The sequence below is a fragment of the Alosa pseudoharengus genome, unplaced genomic scaffold (assembly GCF_046254945.1).
Source record: "Alosa pseudoharengus isolate Yale_2024_CS ecotype anadromous, Long Island Sound unplaced genomic scaffold, YU_APseudo_1.1 YU_APseudo_1.1_scf_7, whole genome shotgun sequence".
NCBI classification, from domain to species: Eukaryota; Metazoa; Chordata; class Actinopteri; order Clupeiformes; family Clupeidae; genus Alosa; species Alosa pseudoharengus.
Window position 1 is genome coordinate 13,208,042 of NW_027468859.1, and position 22,447 is coordinate 13,230,488.

The 22,447-nt window shown below is 43.2% G+C and overlaps 1 protein-coding gene across 3 annotated transcripts; it reads left to right on the top strand.

Annotated features, from left to right (window-relative positions):
• The first annotated feature begins 90 nt into the window (after positions 1 to 90).
• hmbox1b (homeobox containing 1 b) lies at positions 91 to 22,142 on the top strand. Of its 3 annotated transcripts, none has more exons than XM_076271751.1 (10): positions 91 to 287; positions 5,840 to 6,424; positions 8,072 to 8,157; positions 8,582 to 8,692; positions 12,038 to 12,191; positions 13,205 to 13,287; positions 13,711 to 13,806; positions 14,228 to 14,322; positions 14,941 to 15,036; positions 18,540 to 22,142. In XM_076271751.1, the coding sequence occupies exons 2-10, from the start codon at positions 5,841 to 5,843 to the stop codon at positions 18,687 to 18,689; spliced, it is 1,455 nt and encodes a 484-aa protein (XP_076127866.1). In that variant the 5' UTR covers positions 91 to 287; position 5,840; the 3' UTR covers positions 18,690 to 22,142. The 3 variants fall into 3 exon arrangements, with proteins under 3 accessions (XP_076127866.1, XP_076127869.1, XP_076127868.1); XM_076271754.1 differs by having other exon boundaries at positions 14,953 to 15,036; XM_076271753.1 differs by having other exon boundaries at positions 14,231 to 14,322.
• The last annotated feature ends 305 nt before the right edge of the window (positions 22,143 to 22,447 follow it).

The window sequence follows — 22,447 nt, forward strand, 5'->3', positions numbered from 1 at the left end:
TCCATACCCATCTAATGACGCGCTAAAACTCATACGGCGAACTACATTTCCCGCTTAGCTATCATACAATTTCCAGGTGTTGATGTCAAAATGGCTGTTGTCAGTCAGACAAAGGCAAGTCAGTTCGTTTCTGATTGAAAATTGAAATCAGTCAAAAGGGCCGGGCAAAACTGTAAAATTGATGGTGGTCATACGGTTCAGCAGAAAAGGATCCGTCCGACTTTGTTGTCTGGTGCAGCTGTTACATGATCTGATGCACTGAGGCTGTGACAAGATTCAAGGAAAAGGTAAGATTGCATTATTGTTGAATTAACGTTAGCAAGCTAGGACACATGATTACTTCAGCAAGCTGCTGTTCATTTGGCTAGCTGGGTAGCTGATATTACTGTAGCTGTCTATTTAGATACCGTATACATCGAATGCACAAATTATAACTTTAAGCATCATCTAATTTAATCATCAAGCACTGACAAATACGTGCCACACTTAAATTCAAGTTTCATGATGACATTGATGTCGACTGACGCTTTGGTAATGCCCTTTTTCACAAGCTAATTAGCAGCCAGCTAGCTACAGTCACTTTCTTTGCAGACTGTGTTAAATGCATTCCATGTGCATGATTAAAATATGGCTTCTATGATATCATTTACATTAAACTAAGTGTCCAGCATGTCAAACGGCAGAATGTCGTAGTCATATATGGCGAGAGTGGGCAGTCAGAATTGCACGGGGGAACTGGCATTTGCAAGCTGTGTTTTTTTTTTTTTTTTTTTGCAGAAAGACATTGTTTCAAAAACTTTAGCCATCAGCAACTGGGAGTTCCCCTTGTACAGTGAGCAGCGTTACCTCCAAATGAAGGTTATGGAAGACCAATTGGTGTGTCCTACTTGTGCCATTTGCGTATCTTTCCCTTATTATTATTCGCAATGCATTCTGGTCGTGTGTCCTGAAGATAATTTGATGCTGGTGTGCAGTTATTTTTGGACAGAATATGGGCGTTGCGCCGCTCTGTAGCTTGCAGGCAGATAGTACCGGATGGTTAGATTATGCAGTTGTGTAGCCATCATATGACTTCAATGTGTTTTTCCCCTCAGGGATTTTTATATTGAATATAATGTGCTTCTCTGTTGTAACTTGGTGTATGACTACCATTAAAGAATGGTGATGGCAGCTTGCCCATTGTAGCCTAGATGTGCTCATCCTCACCCACCACGTCTTACTTATTAGAAGTAGAACGACACGTTTGCACTATAGTCTATAGTGGTTGATGCCACATTATATAAACGGTACATACAGGGGTTCGTCTTGTTGTTCAAATGTTCAAAACCCTTGGGTTGCACTTAAAACATCTCATATGTGTTTTGTTGCCTTTTTATGGTGGAAACAGTTCCTCTTTGAATGATTTTTTTTCTCTCTGTGTAGCATTACATAGAAAATATCCCAGGTGCAAGACAGACTTTATTTAAATGAGTACAGTAGCCTAAGTGTGTGTGTGTGTGTGTGTGTGTGTGTGTTGAATAAGCCAAGGTAATTTTCCCCACAATCCAGTGTGACAAATACTGTATTGTGATAGGCTTACCTTTGACAGATCCAGACTCAAATAGCTAATATTCTTCCCTGAATGAGAGGGTCCTGGGCAGACATGCTCTCAAAGCACAGGACACAACACACTACACACAAATACAAACTAAACTTCTCCATCATTTTAGTGTCATTTGCCCTGTCCTTGATCTCTGTCAATTAATCTCTCATTTAAGGGGATGGGACATGGAAAAGCAGTTGAATAAAGATGTTAGGTAGGAGATTGAGTTTTGCCATGTTATGCCATGTTTGCCATCCAACCTATAGAGAGTTATGGGATGTGGGTCATAAAGGGCACTTATTTGGATGTGCAGTGGCCTAACCCATGTATAAACATAGTGAATTAACATTTTGCACGGTAGGAACATGATATAAATAGGAACACTTACTGTTATACAGGTGTAGCTATAAAAATGTCAGAATCATCCATATGCAAGATATTTTCATAACCTCGAGATACGCTTCAGAATGAAGACTTGTTATCAGATATTTACTAAGAGATATAGCCAGAGTCCTTTTAGGCAAGTCCCTCCACTTGGCGGCCATATTGCAACGCTTTTTGGGCACTTATCGACATCTATTCAGGCAGAAATGCGCAAAAGGCTTCACGACACCAACCTTGCTCTAGCGCCGAGATCACAACAGATGATTGGCATGATGTATTCACAACACACCACATGATTGGCGTTACAAACTAACCCCATGCATTTCTATGGAGGATTTTTTAAGTGCTGTGTCTCCTCATTAGAAAGACTCTGGTATAGCCCAGCAGCAATCTACCTAAAATAAAACCTTTTGTAAGTACCATTCATGATTTGTTGGAAAATATTGAAGTTGTGGGAAGTTTATATGGCTTAAACGTCTGGCTTCATTCGGCCATGATGCCTGTTTAATTTGTCCCGACCGAGGAATGAAACATTACACACGTCCCACTTTTGCTGAAATCATTCCTAAACGGTTTTGTTCAGAGCTGAAAATGCAACTGTATTTGGCAGAGGACAGATGTAGGTTGCTCCGGTGCGAAAGGGATTCATGAGCCTACAGTAATATGGTACATAGTAGCCTATATGGTATGCCGGGTTCAGGCATAGCAAGACTTAAAGTCCTCAAGGCCAAACAGCATGTGACGGATGCACGATAAAGCATGTCAATCACCAACTCGTTTGGCTTAAACTAATGCCATAAGCATCACCATCTTAGTTACGCCATAGCTGTTTGGAGACGAGCCTGTTTGTGAAATACCACTGAGTAGGAACTAGCTCCCAGTGAGCGAGTGGTAAGCTCATCTCTGTGGACAGTTCGCATAGAACCCTGGCAGTAGCGAAGTTCTGAACACAAAGTGCTTCTGAACAAAAAGTTGTTGAATGACATTATGCTTCCCGGGCAGCCGGTCACTTTTGCATCAGACCTGGCCAGCTAGTTATAGTGATAACATGCTTCTGAGGGATTTGCAGAGTGTAGCCTACCCCATATAGGAGATACTGAACGAGGGAGGACGAAAGAGAACAAGGTACACCAGCTTGTCGTCATGGACACAGTGTGACCGCCACATCAGAGCTTGTGCTGTATGCTCGGACTGTGCCATTCTCTCACCAATTCTCTCTCTGCTAGTCAGCATGTCTTTCTCTCCTCTGTTCCTCTCGTCTCGTCATATCCCTCCATCCTTCATCTTGTCCTCTCTGTGACTGATTCCATTTGACTTTTCGCTCTCCGTATCAAGAACTATGGGAAGGCTGCATAGCTGTTCTCATTGGTGTTAAATTATTGAACCATGGTAATTGCCTGTTCCGTATGGCAGAGTGAAAACCAGGGCATGGGATTGTTTCAGCTCTTGTGATTGTTCTTCTCCCTGTTTCTAGCCAGCAAAGAAAATGTCATTCTTTGGCTTGGGTGCCGTTGTGTTGTGTTGTGTTCTGTTTTGTGGGGTATTCCAAGTATGTGGTTTAGTGATAAACCTGGGTAAGTTAACAAGAGCCCTATGGCATTGTTTTGAAGCCATACAGCTCTTCTATTAGGAGGTTTACCACTTACTCTGAGTTAACTTACCCAGGTTTGTCACTAAGCCACATACTTGGAATACCCCCCCGTTATTTTCTGTTGTGTGTATGCAACAGTGTAGCCTTACCTGTCCCTCTTTTTCTTCCTGTAGTTCAAGTGGTATTGTGAACGCACATTGAAGGCTCGGCAATAGCTCCTGCAAGGCAGTGAGGACTAAAGGGCTTTACCTGGAGAATGTGAAGCTTTAGTTTGTACGCAACCTTGCTATTGTGATACAAGACAAGACAAGATACTACCCAGAACACCCTGGTCATAAGAATTTCTGCATTAGGAATGCCCTCTTACCGTTTTTAGTATGGGCCTATGTCTGTGGCAGTTGTACAAAATGTTATTAGATGGCCATTTCATTTAACTTCTTTAAGACACTACGCTACCTAGTTCTGTATAGGACATTCAAGACTCACTCATAGCTTTCTATTGAGTGGTGAAGATTCTCCATTATGCCAATTTTGCAAAATGCCTCTGTCAGTGAGACATATTTTGATCTGTTGCCCTGCCTTGAAAACCAAAAGACAACAATTTTATCATCAAAATTCTATAGCTGATGTTTTTAGTAAGGTCTCACCTTTTAAGGTTTTAGAATATCTTATTAGCGTAGATTTTAAAAAACATATTTAAGTTTCTTTAACACACAGTGCTCTGGCCATTAATTATAAATAGTCTTAGTTGCGGAAATGGCCTTAAATTAAACAAACAAACAAACAAACCTAGTTTCCACACTTCTGGTGATCCTTTAAAATGTTACTAGCTGGTAAAGAATGAGCCATGTTTGTCATTTAAAGGTTAGCAGACTAAGTTAAACTAGTTATCCATTATCAGTGAGAACATTCCATTAGTAGAAAGTTCAGAGTGTCCCGCTCCAGAGTGATCGCTTTCTCCTTGTTAGAGTACCAACCTCTTGTAAACAACCAATGGATTGCCTCTCTACTTAAGGTACTGGTGCTCATTGTATGACCCGCATTAGTCATACCGTAGATACTACTATTGTGTTCCATTGAGACCTTAGAATGCATGTTGTGTGGTATATCAAGTAATTTGAAGAAGTCTGATGTTACATCTTGCTTTAGTGGTGATAGAATAACATTTTACTTAGAATAGCATTTTACATGTATAGCAATGTTCCTAATTTTCATCAATTAGGACTTTTGTAAGTAGTACATTTATTCATTGCAGCTGCTGCTAAAGGGATTACATTTAAGCCTTTTTCATTTTTGAGTTATGTTGACAGGTAGAGGAAGATTGAGAAGTCAGCCCTGGCATTGAGCAGTTTGGGGTGGGGTGGAGTTTGGTGGTGTTTGGATCAATGTCGTGTCTGGCAGAGAGAACCTCCACATCATGTAGCCTGGTCTAGTGTATGACCTAATCAATGCTTACAATATTGCTGTTTGGTTCTGTGACTGGTTGCCACGGTGACCATGAAACATGATTGCTCTGGATTTGATCTTAACAAGTCTCCAGAGAAGAGAAGAAAACAGGGGTGGAGACCCCAGCTGATGGAGTCTTGCTGTCATTGAATATTCCAGTATTGGGTAGGCTTGTGGAGACTGTGTGTGTGTGTGTGTGTGTGTGTGTGCGCGTGTGCGTGCGTGCGTGCGTGCATGTGTGCTTACGTGTATGTTTCTGTATGTACATGTGTGTGTATGTTTCTGCATGTACAGTACATGTGTGTGTGTGTGTGTGTGTGTGTGTGTGTGTGTGTTTAAGTGCTCAGATTGCTCTCCGTGAGTGTTTCGTCGCCTGCTCTGGAGGTACGTGCTCTGGATGGCTAATTCATCAGAAGTGACTGGGATCAGGGGCACGGCGTATTGAGCTCTCGGCTTTGTGGGCGACAGCCTGAAAGAAATAATCCCGTATTCATAACAGTTCTTATTTCCTCTTCCTCTGTCTCTCTCCATATCTCACTCATATCTATGTCTTCTTCTTTATTCTTCTTTTCTTCCCCCTTTGTTATCTGTCTTATTCCTTCTCTCTCTCTTGCCCATATTCTCTGTATCTCTCTTTCTTTTTCTCTGTTCATGTCCCCTCAATCTTTTCTTCTCCCTCTTCTGTTTCTCTGGTATTTTTCTTTCTCTGTCTTTTTCTCCCTTCTACATCTCTGTCTGTCTGTTCTTTTCTATCTATCTATCTATCTATCTATCTATCTCTCTCTCTCTCTCCTTCTCTCCATCTCTCTCTCTCTCTCTCTCTCTCTCTCCTGCAGGATGTCTCACTACACAGATGAGCCTCGCTTCACCATCGAGCAGATCGACCTGCTTCAACGGCTGCGTCGCACGGGCATGACGCGCGCCGAGATCCTGCACGCGCTCGACACGCTGGAGCGGCTGGACCGCGAGCACAGCGACAAGTTCGGGCGGCGTCCATCCGGAGCGGTCATGGCCCCCCCGGCCTCCGTCGCTGGCAGTGCCGCTGCCGCCGCCGCCTCTGCGACCGCCGCTGCCAACAACGCCACGGCCAATGACGCCATGCCTGCCCCGACGGCCCTCCCCTCCACCACCTCCATCGCCACGCAGACGCAGTACCATGGCGCCCTCTCGCCGTCGCTGAGCAACAGCTACGCCCCGTCGCCGCCGCCCGCCCCGGGCCCGCCGCCCTCGTCGGCGCCCGCGCTCCTGCCCTCGCCCGTCTCCCTGGTCGCCTTGGCACAGAATGGCCGTGACAACCTGGCGGCCACACCCAACGGGAAGCTGTCGCCGCCGCGCTACCCCGTAAACAGCGCCCGTGCGTTTGCTTTCGAAGCCGCCGAGGAGGACATGGACGTTGACGACAAGGTGGAGGAGCTCATGAGGTGAGTGTGGCCGCCATCTTTAATAGCTCTACAGTAGGGGCCAAGTCTGCCACTGGGTCTGGCCCCAACATCGGTTAGATCTGCAACATATCAGAGCCAGATTCGCTATTACCTTCTTTGGCAGTCATATTGGGTGCAATTTCTAAAGTAATAAGCCTTTAACACCTGAAACATATGAAGATTCCTGTTCATACGAAAATGGATACATCAGTGTTATGTGTTGGTCCTTTTTGTCCATAAACTTGAAGTAAACGGACAAAAAACAGACTAAATGAGTATGGACGGAAGATCCGTTTTTAACACTAAGCATACATTCGGTAGAGAGTAGAGAGTCAGTATCAAGATTAGAACAAAGTTCTACTCCCTGTTCATCCAAAATAAAAATATTTTGGCCTAAATCTTAAAAGCAGCCTATGGATGAATTGACTGGATTGACTCTGGAGAGTTAGTCTGTTGTGTGGACCATAGATTGATGTGTGCGTGCGTGCGTAATGCATATGTATGTGTAGGTGTATAAGTGTGTGTGCAAGGACACGGGTAGATAAAACATCCCATACTTTTACTGGGTATTATAATCTATTAAAAAAAAGTTCAGAGGATCGAGTCTGTGACATCAATGTTTGGTCTGTCTGTTTGTGTAGTCGGGCATCTGATCGTCCATACTCAGGGCAGGCTGTGATCCTACTCACCATCTAATAACACTTAACAGAGGCGTAATGATTCAGCTGTGTGATCATGTTAGCGTATTAGCTAATTTTAGTTGCTTGCAAGGCGTAGGATGGCGTGAAATTGGCTCTACTGACCGTCTTTCTGCTATCTCTCTCTCTCTCTCTTTCTCTCTATTGCCCCCCTCTCTCTCTTTCCTCCTTTCTCTCTCTCCCTCTTTCTTTCTTTCCTTCTCTCTCTCTCTGTCTTTCTTTCTTCCTGCCTCTCTGTCTTCATGCCTACCTTCCTCCCTCCTCTTACTAGCGCACAGAGCATGTGTCTTTTAATTGAACCGAAGCTAGTGGCTGTGAAGCGTTGTATTGGCTTCCATCTGGCCTTGTCATGTCTTCAGTTAATTGTCTTGAATGCCACTGCATCTCAGGCCCTCTGGGTAGAGTTCAGCATCCTCCGTTTAAGGAGAAGTGCAAAACGGCGTGCAATGGTCATTGCTCTGTTGCATGCATCAATCATGAGACATTGGGCTCATTCCTCAGGAGTAGGAAGACTGGGAACCATGGACCATGCACATTCCACATGCACATTTGACAGTGTCGTACTTTGATGTACTTGCATGTGCAGTTTGTAAAGATGGTTTAAAGAATTGAAAGATGAACTTGAAATGGCATCAGAATTATGAAGAAACAAGTGTTTTGATGTAATGTCAAAAATACTTATTCTTTGTGTTGGCCCAATATCCACTTAAACCAGCCAGTGTCTGCCCGTTGTACCACGGTCTACCACATGGGGCGCTGTATTAACTACAAAGCAAGTGAGTGGAATAGCACTGTATGGCTGCTGCATTGGAGACAACTCATAGCCTACAGAATTACACACAGCTCCTTTAACAGCGTTGAGATCGTATCCCTGCAGCCCTGGTGCTTTTGCACAGTTGCGTTCAGCTATCTTGCTGTAATGGTCCGGCTCTCGCCCCCTTCTCTGCAGGAGGGACAGCAGCATGGTGAAGGAGGAGATCAAGGCTTTCCTGGCCAACCGTCGCATCTCTCAGGCTGTCGTAGCCCAGGTCACAGGTCAGCACACACACAAACGCAGATCCATATCTCTTGATCTGTCTTTCTGTCAGTCTAGATCACTATCGTTTATGTTTGTCAGTTGATAGCTTTTCTGTCCATCACAGTCTATTCTTCAAAATGTCTTGACTTCATGAAATTATCTTTCTTTTTTTATCTGTTCTTTTTATCTATCTATGCTTCAACATTTCTTGATTTCATGAAACTGTCTTTCTTTCTATCCATCTCATCTGGTTGTTTTTTGTCTTTGTCTTTCTGTCCTTTTCCAACTGACCGTTCCCTTCTTCTCCAAGGTCACGTCATATTGTGTAGTTGTCCATGGCCATGTTTATTGCACCTGTTAAAAATAATCTTGTTTGTGTGTGTTGTGTTGTTGTTGTTGTTGTTGTTGTTGTTGTTTGTTGTTGTGGCTGGGTGTGAGTAGGCATCAGTCAGAGCCGCATCTCCCACTGGCTGCTACAGCAGGGATCAGACCTGAGTGAGCAGAAGAAGAGAGCCTTTTACCGCTGGTACCAGCTGGAGAAGACCAGCCCAGGTACACACATGCTCTCACACACACACACACACACACACACATGCTCACACACTCTCACTCACATATATACACACACATGCTCACACACTCTCACTCACATATATACACACACATGCTCACACACTCTCACTCACATATACACACACATGCTCACACACACACACATGCTCACACACTCTCACTCACATATACACACACATGCTCACACACTCACACACACACACACACACATGCTCACACACTCTCTCACACACACACACATGCTCACACACTCTCAAATGAAAATTTAACCTCACGGTTATAGTGACCAAAATTATCACGGTTTTCGGTATTATCACGGTATTTCTAAAAGTGTGTTCAATATGTTCAGAAAGCACTGATAGGCCTACACAAGCTGAAATAGTTTCAAAAAGTGTCCCGTTCACTTTTTTCTTCATGTTTAATTGGCTATGTGCTTATAGCTTAACTTACCCTACCATAACTTGGAGTTTGCTATTTCTGTTATTTGGATGCAATGAGTGAGACCAAAGTAAGCATTCAAAATAAAACTTATGATAATTATTACCGTTTTCATTATCATCATCAACATTTTTATTGCGGTTTACCATTATACCGGTAATCGTTACATCCCTAGTTGTGTGTGTTGTAATCTAGCAGCGTAGACCTTGCGGAGCTGTACTGTATGTGTGGCGGTCTCTGGAGCAGCACAGCCTCTTCCTAATTGCAAGCTCTCTGTTGAGTTCCAGTCAAGCAACTGCTCAGTCACGCTTGCACTTGGTGAAATGGGGTGGAAATATCTTCTTTTTTTTTTCTTCTTTTTTTTAAAATTAATTGATTTATATCACACACATATATAAAATGTCTTGTTTTTTAAAGAGACTTGGCACACAGACTGCAGGATGGGGTTTTGGATGACCACTGTCCTTTTCTGGCGCTATGTGAGATGCTCAACGCACAGAATTCCAGATGCCCCCAGAGCAATGATGAAGACAGCCTTTGGCATGAGGAGCCTGAGAGAATAGATACAGGGGAAGCTTTGTTTCAGGGCACATGAACCCAATAGCAGTCTTTTGCATTTGTTTTGTTGGAGCACAGTTTGATTGCTTTCTTAAAGGAGAGCCTGGTCTAACAACCACGGGGAAACACACAGATCATCTCAAGTTGAAGGGAGTAAGAGGGACCGTTGTCTGACCAGGGGGTTGGGTTTTTCAGCTGTCCCACAGCTCTATGGTCATCATGGGTGTAGGCAGCTCTCCTCTCTCACACCCAACACACTGAGATGGTTGGGTGATGACGTAAGTAAGGACAGTGATTGGATTCTGTGGGAAAGTCTTTGCAGTCTGACTGGATTAAATGTGTTTGTTACCCAGAGGAAGGCACCCTGCTAGGTGTCGGCCAGCTAAACGACTGCATGGATTGAGGAGGTACAATGTTAAAATATTGATTCACTATACAACTAAGTTAACTAGGTACTTGCTTTGGCTAGTCTTTGAATTGTAAATGGTTCAATGGTTTGTGTGTGGACAGCACGCTAATTCCTATCTCCCGCCTAATGGGCAAGGCTCCTGTTATTTTAGCTTATGTGATTCCAGTGAGAATTGCGAATAGGGTAGATTCACCTAGTGGGTAATCATAGATTTACACACCATAAAGTGAAACGTGACCTTTTCTGGAACAGCGACACCCTTGCTACTCCAACTCAGAGATTCTTTTCAGCCCTTATTCCAGCCTGTGGCTTAACTGTGGTGCTTGATGAAGTTAGAAATGTTGTACACACTGTTGATGTAGTAGCTAATGACACGGCAGGTGACACAGCAGGTGGCCTTTCAAACATTGTGCATTGTATGCCATAAGGCAAGTTACCGTTCAAAATGTGCTTTATCTTGATGTGGCTTTGGCCAGCAAGGAGGAGCTGATGCCCTGATTGGATGGGAGTGTTGTCCTCCTGATGTGTTTATGTCCACTGTGTTCTATGTGTGTCGTGTCCAGATGTATCTTTACTCGTACATGACCCGGGTGTGACCATACACAGACTAATTGAGAACACATATACACACACACACACACACACACACACACACACACACACACACACACACACACAGATGTGTTTGTTGGGTTTTCCCCTTGGTGAGGCCCAAGTAAACAGCTAGATTCAGATTTACTAGTTAACAGGTCAGAGTGCCACAGGCGCGATTGGGAGTTTGGTGCCTCCAGACCTGCAGCCATAACAGACACAGACCTGGCCTGTTATACATCAATATAGGCTCTCTGTTCCTAGGCCATGGTCCCGGTATCTCCATTTAGGGTCAAGTCCGGTGTTGTACAACTGGGTACGTCTGCTACATGGCAGATTTACACTTCTAGTTTAGTGGAATTGCTTTGTCTCAGGGACATAGCTTTGAGACGGATCGACAAAGCGACTATGTGAGCATTTCTCTCGAATGCCCAGCAGCCTGGCAACCAAAGAATCCGACACTAGATATAGGTTTCACTACATCTGATTCTCCGACTTTGACGAGTGGTGCTGTGTGTGGAGTGAGTTGCATGACAATTCCAGTTGAAGTGTAAAGAACTGAGCATGCAGATGTCTTATGGAATGTTGATGTGTGTGTGTGTGTGTGTGTGTGTGTGTGTGTGTGTGTGTGTGTGTGTGTGTGTGTGTGTGTGTGTGTGTGTGTGTGTGTGTGTGTGTGTGTGTGTGTGTGTGTGTGTGTGTGTGTGTGTGTGTGTGTGTGTGTGTGTGTGTGTGTGTGTGTGTGTGTGTGTGTGTGTGTGTGTGTGTGTGTGTGTGTGTGTGTGTGTGTGTGTGTGTGTGTGTGTGTGTGTGTGTGTGTGTGTGTGTGTGTGTGTGTGTGTGTGTGTGTGTGTGTGTGTGTGTGTTGCCGTCCTCTGCGTTTCTTTTTCTTCTCTTCGTTTATTTTTTTTTCCTCTCCCTGCGGCACGTCCTTCAGGGAGAGCTGCGGAACTCTGCCAGCAGAGCAGCTCTGAGGGTTATTTATAGAAGACTGCAGCCACTCATCTCCAGAGTGCACCGGCTGCAGACAGTCAGTCTGCTGCCACCTACTGCTGTGGAGGAGAAAATCCCCAGTGTCCTCCCAGAGCAAGTTTGAGAACGATAGAAACATGGCAGCCAATCAGAATTGATGAGAGAGACTTTCCTTATCGTTGATCAGTCATATCGTTATAGGTGCAGTTGTCATTATGGTCATAGCGCTTGCTGTGGACAGGCCTTTAGCATTGAGATTGTATTGGGTATTGATTGACCTGTGCTATTCTGAACATACGTTGATGTATTGATTGACAGGTGCCAGTCTGAACATGCGTTGATGTGTCGATTGACAGGTGCCACTCTGAACATGCGGCCTGCCCCTATGTCCCTGGAGGAGATAGAGTGGCGTCAGACCCCGCCCCCCCTGAGCACGGCGGTGGGGAGCTTCCGTCTGCGCAGAGGCAGCCGCTTCACCTGGAGGAAGGAGTGTCTCGCCGTCATGGAGAGGTGAGGAGAGAGGGAGAGAGAAGGAGGGAGGGGGGAGAGATGAGTAGCCGCTTCACCTGGAGGAAGGAGTGTCTCGCCGTCATGGAGAGGTGAGGAGAGAGAGAGAGAGAGAGGGAGAGAGAAGGAGGGAGGGGGGAGAGATGAGTAGCTGCTTCACCTGGAGGAAGGAGTGTCTCGCCGTCATGGAGAGGTGAGGAGAGAGAGAGAGAGAAGGAGGGAGGGGGGAGAGATGAGTAGCCGCTTCACCTGGAGGAAGGAGTGTCTCGCCGTCATGGAGAGGTGAGGAGAGAGGGAGAGAGAAGGAGGGAGGGGGGAGAGATGAGTAGCCGCTTCACCTGGAGGAAGGAGTGTCTCGCCGTCATGGAGAGGTGAGGAGAGAGAGAGAGAGAGAGGGAGAGAGAAGGAGGGAGGGGGGAGAGATGAGTAGCTGCTTCACCTGGAGGAAGGAGTGTCTCGCCGTCATGGAGAGGTGAGGAGAGAGAGAGAGAGAAGGAGGGAGGGGGGAGAGATGAGTAGCCGCTTCACCTGGAGGAAGGAGTGTCTCGCCGTCATGGAGAGGTTAGGAGAGAGGGAGAGAGAAGGAGGGAGGGGGGAGAGATGAGTAGCCGCTTCACCTGGAGGAAGGAGTGTCTCGCCATCATGGAGAGGTGAGGATGGAGGGTGAGCGAGGGAGAGCAAGAGACAGAGAGAAATAAAGGAGACGCGGGGAATGAAAGAAATGGTGTTGGCACCAGTATTTCTGTTGAGGAAAGAAAAGTGTCTGTGTCTGACAGGAGAGACTAGAGAGGGAGCTGGAGATCAAAAAAGAAAGTTCATTACTCATAAAAAAGAAGGCTGTCAAGGACGAGTGAGTGTAGAGAAGTGGATGGTCTGAAACAGACAATGGAAGAGAGATCTCAAATGTAGAGAGGCAGATGTTTAGCTGTGATGAGCAATTGTGTGTTTGTGTCTGTGTTTGCGTCGTTGGAATGTGTTTAATGCTGTAATCCCCCAATTCCTCTTGTCCATTCCAGTTATTTCAATGAGAACCAGTACCCAGATGAGGCCAAACGGGAGGAGATTGCTAATGCCTGCAACGCTGTCATCCAGAAACCAGGTTTGTTCTACCAATCACCAGCATACCAGCTCACTGATGGCACCAATCATAACTCCAGCCTACTACATCTACATTACATTTGTTCATTTGGCGGACACGTTTATCCAAAGCGACTTACAGCAATAGGATAACATTTAGGCTATTAACATTTAGCATTTTAACATTTAAGCTGAAGAGCTACAGTTGTAGCATTAGTACTAAGCATTGGTACAAAACCGAACTCTACTGGGGAGTGTATTTGTTGTTTCCTGTGATTTGAGATCCGATTGAGGATAATGTCAGCTTGAGATACTTTGGGCTCTGAAAGGAATCTCACCTACATGCCACACAGCAATGTGAATCCAGGAAATACAGAGTGTGCATTTACTTGTCTTTCTAATTGCGTTCTCTTTGTCCATCCTCTTCCCACTATCCCCCACTCAGGAAAGAAGCTGTCTGACCTGGAGAGAGTGACCTCCCTCAAAGTATACAACTGGTTTGCCAACCGCCGCAAGGAGATCAAGCGACGTGCCAACATTGGTAATGTGCCTGCAGTCCCTGACAATAGCACCTCTCTTAGAGCTGTGTTTGGGGAGGGGGTTGCTGCTTGATATAGACAGAAAAACAGACACTCTGAGAGATGGCTGTTCCTAGATGATGATGACAATTCAAGAGACATTTTGTAAGTTTAAAGGAAGAGGGTGTGCATGTGGAAATACTTTTTTGTTGTGGAAAATGATTTTCAGCAGGGTTGAATAGTCTTGCTGCCTGTATGCGTTAATGCCTCTGTGTGTGTGTGTGTGTGTGTGTGTGTGTGTGTGTGTGTGTGTGTGTGTGTGTGTGTGTGTGTGTGTGTGTGTGTGTGTGTGTGTGTGTGTGTGTGTGTGTGTGTGTGAGTGTGAGTGTGAGAGACTCGTGTGTCTCCGAGTTGTGAAATAACACCCTTTGTGTGTCTACTAAGAAGCCACAATCCTGGAGAGCCATGGCATCGACGTCCAGAGCCCTGGTGGCCACTCCAACAGTGACGACATCGACGGCAACGACTATGCTGAGCAGGTAGTCATAAAGGCACCCTTTTTCATGTGCTCTCTCTCTCTCTCTCTACTTCTGTCTGTCTTTCTCTCTCCCTCTGCCTCTCACTCTTTTTACCTATGTTGTCATAGACTACTGATCATTGGCAATGATGTAAGATGGGCATCTTGAACTAAGATGATATTCTTTCTTCTTGTTGTTGCTATTACTTATAACTTAATGCGTTCTCCACATTTATTTGCGCCCCTGGTAAAGATGAGTAAAGCAAGGTATCAATAACAATTCACAACTTTTAGCATGTTGTCTGAATTTCACAATGAATAGTGCCAACAATTGTGGCTTATGTGTTTTTGTTAAAAAATATCTATTTCTTGTGAGGATTTCTTTCTCAAGGATGGATTGTTTTCATTGTGAAACTAAGATAAAATGCCAAAAGATTATTATTGTTTTTCTCATCTTTACTCAAGATGATCTCTTTCTCGTCTTTACCACGTGTGCCAATAACTGGGGGGGGTTATAATTTTGGTTTTCCATCTTCCATGCAGACATTTTGCTAGAGGCCAAGATTGCTTGCATTTTTGTATGTCTGATGAATCAGTGAGCCCGACCCGTGTTGGACTGTTTCCACATGTTCAGTTAAAGCTGTCGTTGCAGGGCTGTGACGTCCCCTACTTTGAGAAGAGATCCATGACCCGGCCATTTGGCTTCTACCGTCTGGAACCCACCTCTCCCACACAGGTGAACACCGTCCCCCTATCCCCAAATCATGCATTTAGGTATAAAGGTACCTTCATATGGCTCTGGGTACAATAATTTTAAATCTATGCGACCCACCTTGAGGAAATATATGACCAGAGCCGACAGTTTGGCAAGAATCTGGTGACAGGATGCATGTGGTCATTACGGTTGCAGTACCATGCAAGACCATCATCATATCTTGTGCTAATGCTGGTGGTGTGCTGTTACGCTACTCTACTTCCCTTTTTCAGTGTATGATGTTATGTTGGCTTGAAAAAGTCAAATGGCTGCAGATGGATTATTACACTGCTATCTAGTGGTTGGGGATTTAAACATAAAATTAACTACTGCAGTGTCCTTGAGAATCCATACAGTATCACGAAAGAATTATATTATGATACTCAAGTGTATGTATCCTATATATTTTTTACAGGAGCTCCTGCTATAGGTTGTGTTTGTATACTGTGTATGTACTGTGTAAATAGTACTAACAATGGTATTTTCACAAATTAAAAAAATCAGACTTGGCAGTGGATCTATGAAAGGTGGTTAATAAAAACAGCAGACTTGGAAAGTAATGTAATGATATTAGTGTTGTTTGAAGTCCCTGTCAATCCATCACTAGTCGGTCTCCTATATTGTGCTGTTTCTGTCCAACCTTCGAAACCTCCTCCTGGGGATGGACCAGTAAGGATTCCTCTTGTCCAGAAACAGACCTCCTCTCATGTCTTCTTCCAACTTAACACTTTCTCCTTTTTCTCTTCTCTGTTCAAACCTGAAGCAAAATATATGGGGAACATTTCATTAAAAACCCAATGCTGAACAGCTTAGATGCGAGCTCCATCAGTGTTGGCTGGGATTAAGAGTGATTTCACTAAGTCTACTTTTCATATTCATTGTAAGCTGATTTCTTCTACTCACCCAGTGTTGAATCCACTTCACCCAGAAGACTGTAATGTACAGCTTTCACATCCGTCGTTCCTCAGTCTCCAGCTCTTTTCCGTCTTTGCCATTTATCTTCTCGACTGCATCCAAAAGATTGTTATCATGAATTTCACATCGATTTCCCTCTTTTCAGTGGTTTCCATTTCTTCCATCTCTTTGTTAAGAAAAGCATCCAGATCATTTATGACTATCAGGACCTCCTCAGGAATAATTGCGTTCAGAGTGAATTCCTCTGTGCTCTCCTCAGCTGTCTTGATGGTCTTCACATGGATTTCATGTCTAGCGCTATCCAAGTCCACCTGTTGTAGTTTCCTGATGGAGGGTTTGCGGAGTTCCCTTTTTGTCTTCCTTTTGTTTTTGTGACTGACTTCATCAACAATAACACCCGAAGTTTCAAGTTTGCACCTCAATTCCTCAAGTTTGTCAACTTTCTGGCGAAACCAGTCGTCTTGCGCACAGTGCTATTTTGAGAAAATCCACGATAAACAAACGTACGGGTTAAAATGTCGAATTTCACGTTTTTGCATAATTCGACATACAGTGAGCAAATTTCACGGATAAACATACGTTTGACTGTTAAACCCTGACTTTATTTAGGTGAAGATTAAACACATTAGCAGTCATTCCATTTGTCCACGCTGCTATAAGGTTTTACGGTAGAGCTCAAATGTAGCCTACTCATTAGGCTACTCGTTACTCAATGTGTAAGCTCTCTATCGTTCTTGGCAGATGTAACCGAATATGAATGTGAAAGACTTGCCTTTCAGGGCACAAACGGTCAAAAGCACGAACTTTTAGAAATATCCTGGCGTAATTTTATGGACCAGGAGAAGTTTTCCATTGACGTAGCAGTAGCACATTTTAAAAGTGGGCCTATAGCCTACACAATCTGTGTACATAGAACTTCTCCCCTTACTTTCCCCGAAATACATTAATTATATTCTATAGTGACGCCTTATGACCGTCCCAGGTATTAACAAGGGGGCAGATTTGTGGATCAGCACACATATTTTTGAGACAAACTTTGCGGCAGAGAAGCCACCCAGATCCACAAGTAGCCTGCTGACACTTTCTAATCCAGTAGGTGGCAGTGTTGTTCTATGGGACTCATAACACACAGAGCTAGCGAACCTAGTTCTTAAATCTAACAAGTTATGCCTTTTACAACAAGCTTTTTGATGGAAAAGTGGTGTTTAATTTCCATAATCTTTGTTTAGTGAGGGCATCGCCCTGCTGCCATCCTGCCAGGCAGCAGGTCAAAAAACAAGTAAACCACATCAAATCACGAGTAAATCAGAAATTTACCAATCTTTTAACCAACTTGTGAACACGTGAGTTGCCTAGACGTCTTTGTGACCTAGGCGGAATGTTGTGATGTACAGTATGATTGTTACCTTTTAACTACATCATTCATTGGAATGTTGACCGATTCCTTTGTCTTTTTTTGACTGTCTTGGTAATTCCCTTTGTCCATACACTATATTTACTAGCAAAAGCAAGGCAGATTTATTTATATGTATTATGTATTATTATATTTAGCACCTTTTGTACACTCAAAGCACATTACATATGGGGGAAAAAAACAAAAGTATAATAGAATAAGAGAATAGAACATGAAAACATGACAATTTTTAAAGAAAGTAAGTTAAACATGAAAAGGAATTTATTACAAATACAACGAGTATAATTCAATTAAAGAGATGAAGTAAAGCTTTGCAGTGTTTTAAACTGACCTTATAGCGTGGTGTTTCCAGTTAAAATTGAAAGTTGACTGGTATTTTGTGGACGTTTTTATCTGAAGCCATAAAAGACTCGCAACAAAGGTAATCAGATCTCGAAAAGTTGCTGTTTAAAGCAGCGTAGTAAACTAAATGTCCTCCATGCTAAATATCCTCTATGTTGAGTCATTACCTTAATCAGGACTAACTGAGTTGTTCATAGTTGCACAAATGGTGATATCCCACTCCGGCGTTTTTGCAGCTAGTGATCATTCTGCGTATTATATGGAATTACCTAATGCAAACATTCCAATCATTCAAATCGAGAGGGAAGCGATTTCATAACGTCACATTTGAGTGAGAAAATCGAGTAAATAAAGAGTGGATCAAGGTGAATGTTCAATTTAATATGAGACGTATAGACAAGTAAGTACATTATACAAGTTAGGCTGATATATGTACAAGTACATAGTCTTTCACTGAACTTGACTCTTGAGTGTGTTACGTTGCTTGGCAGTGGGAGAACTTTTTTTTGTGGGCGGAAGACGAATGAACAAAAATCTAAATAAATAATAGAAAACACAATTTAGTTTCTTTAAACTAAATGTTGGTAATGGAGCTTTTGTATAAAACCAATATAACACTCATGGTTGTGGTGTTGGTAATTACCTTCGGCACTCGGCTTTCGGCCTCGTACCTACGGCTGAATTACAGCCGCAGCAATATCCTTTACCAACACCACTCCCACTCATGTCATATATTGCTTAATATCTTTTTTCCCTACCCCCTTTGATGGGCAAAAAACTCAACAAATGTCTGACCTTTGTCCTATGTTTCCAGGACGATGCTGCTGGTCACAACGACCACCAGGACCCCATCTCGCTGGCGGTGGAGATGGCGGCTGTCAATCACACCATCCTTGCTCTATCACGGCCTGGAGCAGGCGGAGTCCCCAGTGACATCAAGACTGAGGCGCTGGAGGATGAGTGAGCTGAACGCAATATCACAGGGGAGGGGAGGGGTCAATGAAAGTTTGCGTTTGAAAATGTGTGTGTGTGTGTGTGTGTGTGTGTGTGGAGGAGACTTATTGTAATGACCAAACCAACGCTTAAACCCCAGACCCTCCCCACTTATACTCTGGAAACAGCATTATATTTCCTGGACTCGCCCAATCACTGTTTGCTCCACTTCTCAGACAACAACAACAACTGTATCTTGTAACCTGTTGGTTTTCTCCGGTCACTTACAAAGACACTTTGAGGAGTAGAGATGGGAAATCTTTAGCCATATTTTGCCCAGATACCTTCGGTTTCCTTCACATTTCCGAACCAACCTCCCCACTTGCAGGACCTCCAAACACACTCCGTACCTCTTCCCAGTCTCAGCGGCAGACCAGTAGAGTAGAAGGCTCTCGTGTACCTCTTTAACCGTGACCGTGTGCTTCCAATGGTCTGTGTGTTCGTGTTCATTAAGGATGTGGCTAGAGGGAGGACTGCAGCCATGGACTGAGGACTGCTGGTAATTGAGGTGGATGAGGGAAGGGATCCCCCTCCCATCCCCCCTCTTTAACTAGGTTTCTGGACTCTCTGAATACTGAGAGCCCGGAGGATACCATTGTGATGGTGCAAGTGCTCCCTCCTCCCTCTGGAATCTCTTTGACAGTCTGGTTCAGGTGGAAAACCATTAAAGAAGCGGGTCCCTCAGGATCTGGTGGGGACGTACCTTCAGGTGCGGTCTGGATGGGCCAGACGCAAACGGGCTCAGACACAGGTACCATACTGAGAACAACAAACTGACACCGGAATTTTAGTTTTGTTTGTTTGTTTGTTTATTTGTTTTTTTTGTTTTCACTTTTGACGTTCTATCTTCCATAACAGTGATTAATGTGTTATATAAGCCAGCTAAACCCAAAGTCATTGTGGATTGGGAAAACTTTATCTTAGATTCAGAAAGACATATAAAGCTCAGTCTAAGTCAGATGTCAGTTATGTATGGAGTAAGGAATTGATCGTTCCTTATATGTGTGAGATTGAGAATTCAATTATTATTTCTAAAATAATGAAAAGAAGTCAGGAGAACTGCTATTGGCAAGATGTTTGGGCAAAGAGAATGTCTCCAAAACATAACTCCGGCACTGTCAGATCAATAGTATTTCTTTATAACTCCGGCACTGTCAGATCAATAGTATTTCTTCAAACTATTTTCAACTGTCTCCAGGTGCACCTGCTTCTCAGAGTACCTAGAATCGTCTTTGTGTTGTCACCAAAACAAGTCTTTTGTGTTGAGGTTCGTAAGCTGACAGTCGCCTCACTTTAAAGCGTAATGCTCTTGATAGCATTTTATCTTTTTTAAAATGTATAATCATAAGAAGTAATTGTTTAAACAACCCTCCTTATTAAGTGGACTTAGCAGCACCTTAATAAAAGAATCATGTTGGATAGCTTAAGTGGAGGATGCATTACTTTAGAACCCCAGTTCAAAGCTCTCTTTCCACAAGCTTAGGGAATGAAAGTCTGATGAGGTGCGAGTGGTTTCATCAGGGGAAGTCCCTATTTTGCACACTGTTTGTTTCCATGACTTGAGGTCAAAGTTTCAGAGTCGCAAGGAAGACCTGTTGGTAAGGTTAACACATAAATACGTTTAAGAGGGAGAGAAGTCTTCTATGAGTCCAAAACGGGTTCCTAAGTTGGTTTCGGGTAGTTCAAGCAGTCCTGTACAGGGAGGATTTTTAGCAGAATTTAAAAACTGTGTTATCTGACGCTGTGAGGCATCGCTAATGGGACCAGCGCTGTGTGTCTCAGTCACGTCATCTGTTCGTTGTTACTATGTTTTTCCTTGATCCCTGGGATCTAAAACAACAGATGTATTGGTTATGGACAGGCAGGCTGTTACCTCTCTCTGTCTCTCTCTTTTTCTCTTTCTCTCTCGTAATGACCTCTGTCCCTTCAGAGCTCAGCCTCATAAGCAATCAACTAACCTTATGCTTGGCATACTGTGCTTATTTAACAAAAACAAAAAAAGACAAAAGAGACCTTCTAAAAGAATTTGGAGTGTGTTTGTTCTTTTATATTTTTTATTATTTCCACACTGTAAACCTTTTTTAGTTAAGTGATTTTATGTATAAAAAGAACCATGCCTTTATTGTTTTAATTGATCTGTGGTTGATGATGTGTAATTTTATTCTGTTTCTGATCGAACTCGGTTGTTTCAAGCTTTTTTCTTTTTGTGTGTGTGTGTGATATGTACGTGTTCTTTTACTGATGTTGCTGTTGTCTCTACAGCATTATGTATACCTAATATGTAGGAACACAGTAATCTGTGGTGGGATGGCAAAGCACCTCCTTAGGGGAAAACAAACTAGTCTAAAAAAAACAAGTTAGTCAGGGATCTCTGACACAGAGACTTAAAAGGATAACATTACTGTTGATAGTCAAAGACCTCCAGTCAATATGATGGCAGTTATGCAAAGTAATATTTTCTATTAATAAACATATTGTATGGGATTGTCAGGACTGTAGGCAAATCTCTCCGTCTCTCTCTCTCTCTTTTTCATCTGGCATGAATAATATTTATGTGATGCAGAAAGTCATTCTTACCTCAAGACATTAACTGTTTGTTTCTATCAAGTTTTTTTACATGTTTTGTATTGCCTCAGTGTAGAATCATGACTTAATATTGTAAAATATACTTTTGGTCAAAGTAAAACAAATCTGCTGTTCTGACTATGTTACCATACAAATCGGTTCTCTCATTCAGACTTTCGGTTCTTCACTCTAATTGCGTGCGTGTGTGTCTGTGTCTGTGTGTGTGTGCACTTTTAACTGGTGATTTAGAGATTTTTTTCTTCTTTCAAATATATATCCACACTCAGTCGCTGTCTCTGTTTCTCTGTGCTCTCCATAGAGAGTAGAGCCTCTTCCTCCTCCTCCTCCTCCTCTTCCTCTCTGTCTTTCTCTTCCGTCTCCTGACTGCACTGGCGCATTCTGCTGAGTCATCTAACACAGTAAAGGCTGTACTGACTCGGTACTAAAGACTGGCTGATAGATCCAGTCTGGACAAGCTAGTTCTGGGTCAGATTGAACTGCCCACTAGCCAGTAGTTGGGGTCAGGCAAAAGAGTCAGTGTCTCTGCATGTGTTTCCAGGGGGTGCTTTGTGATTCTCCGATTCTCTGCAAAGTTCATATCATGTCCTTAAGTACATAAAAAAATAACACTATTACTATGATAAAGAATCGATATTTAAATCTGAAGAGAATCATGTCTGAATGCAAAATGTATCCAATTGGAAATGGTTCAATCAATGCATCCATTTATCTCCCATTTTAAGAATTTAGTGCCTTTTTTGGACAGTAGACTGTTCTGTAATTAAATTGTAGTATATAATATATTATATATATAAATGTTTTGTACAGTTTCTTTGTTTGAACAAACTTTTTTTAAAACTTGTGTTTATTTTAGTATTGTATCTACTAGAGAAATAAAGCTATATCAATGACAAAACACTACCCTTGTCTGTTTCCTATCCCTGGTTTGGTTGTGTGGTCTATTTACTAAATCATTAAATGTACTAAAAACAAATCTTGTGCAGCAGGTGAAAGGGCATAAAAATCACTTCTTTAAAATGAGCACAAGGTGGCAGCATTACACTCTAGTGTACCAGGCAAGAAACCAGATGTAAGCAATGTACAAATAAAGAGAGTCTTGAGACCAGATTTACCATATATGGTAAAATAGCCATTTTGGAAGTT

What these genes read in the sequence shown, in the direction of transcription:
- hmbox1b (XM_076271751.1), top strand. Translation starts at nt 5,841, where the DNA reads ATGTCTCACTACACAGATGAGCCTCGCTTCACCATCGAGCAGATCGAC. An exon ending in CGCTGTCATCCAGAAACCAG is followed by an intron (nt 13,288 to 13,710) that starts GTTTGTTCTACC and finishes TCCCCCACTCAG; the next exon opens with GAAAGAAGCTGTCTGACCTG. An exon ending in AACCCACCTCTCCCACACAG is followed by an intron (nt 15,037 to 18,539) that starts GTGAACACCGTC and finishes CTATGTTTCCAG; the next exon opens with GACGATGCTGCTGGTCACAA.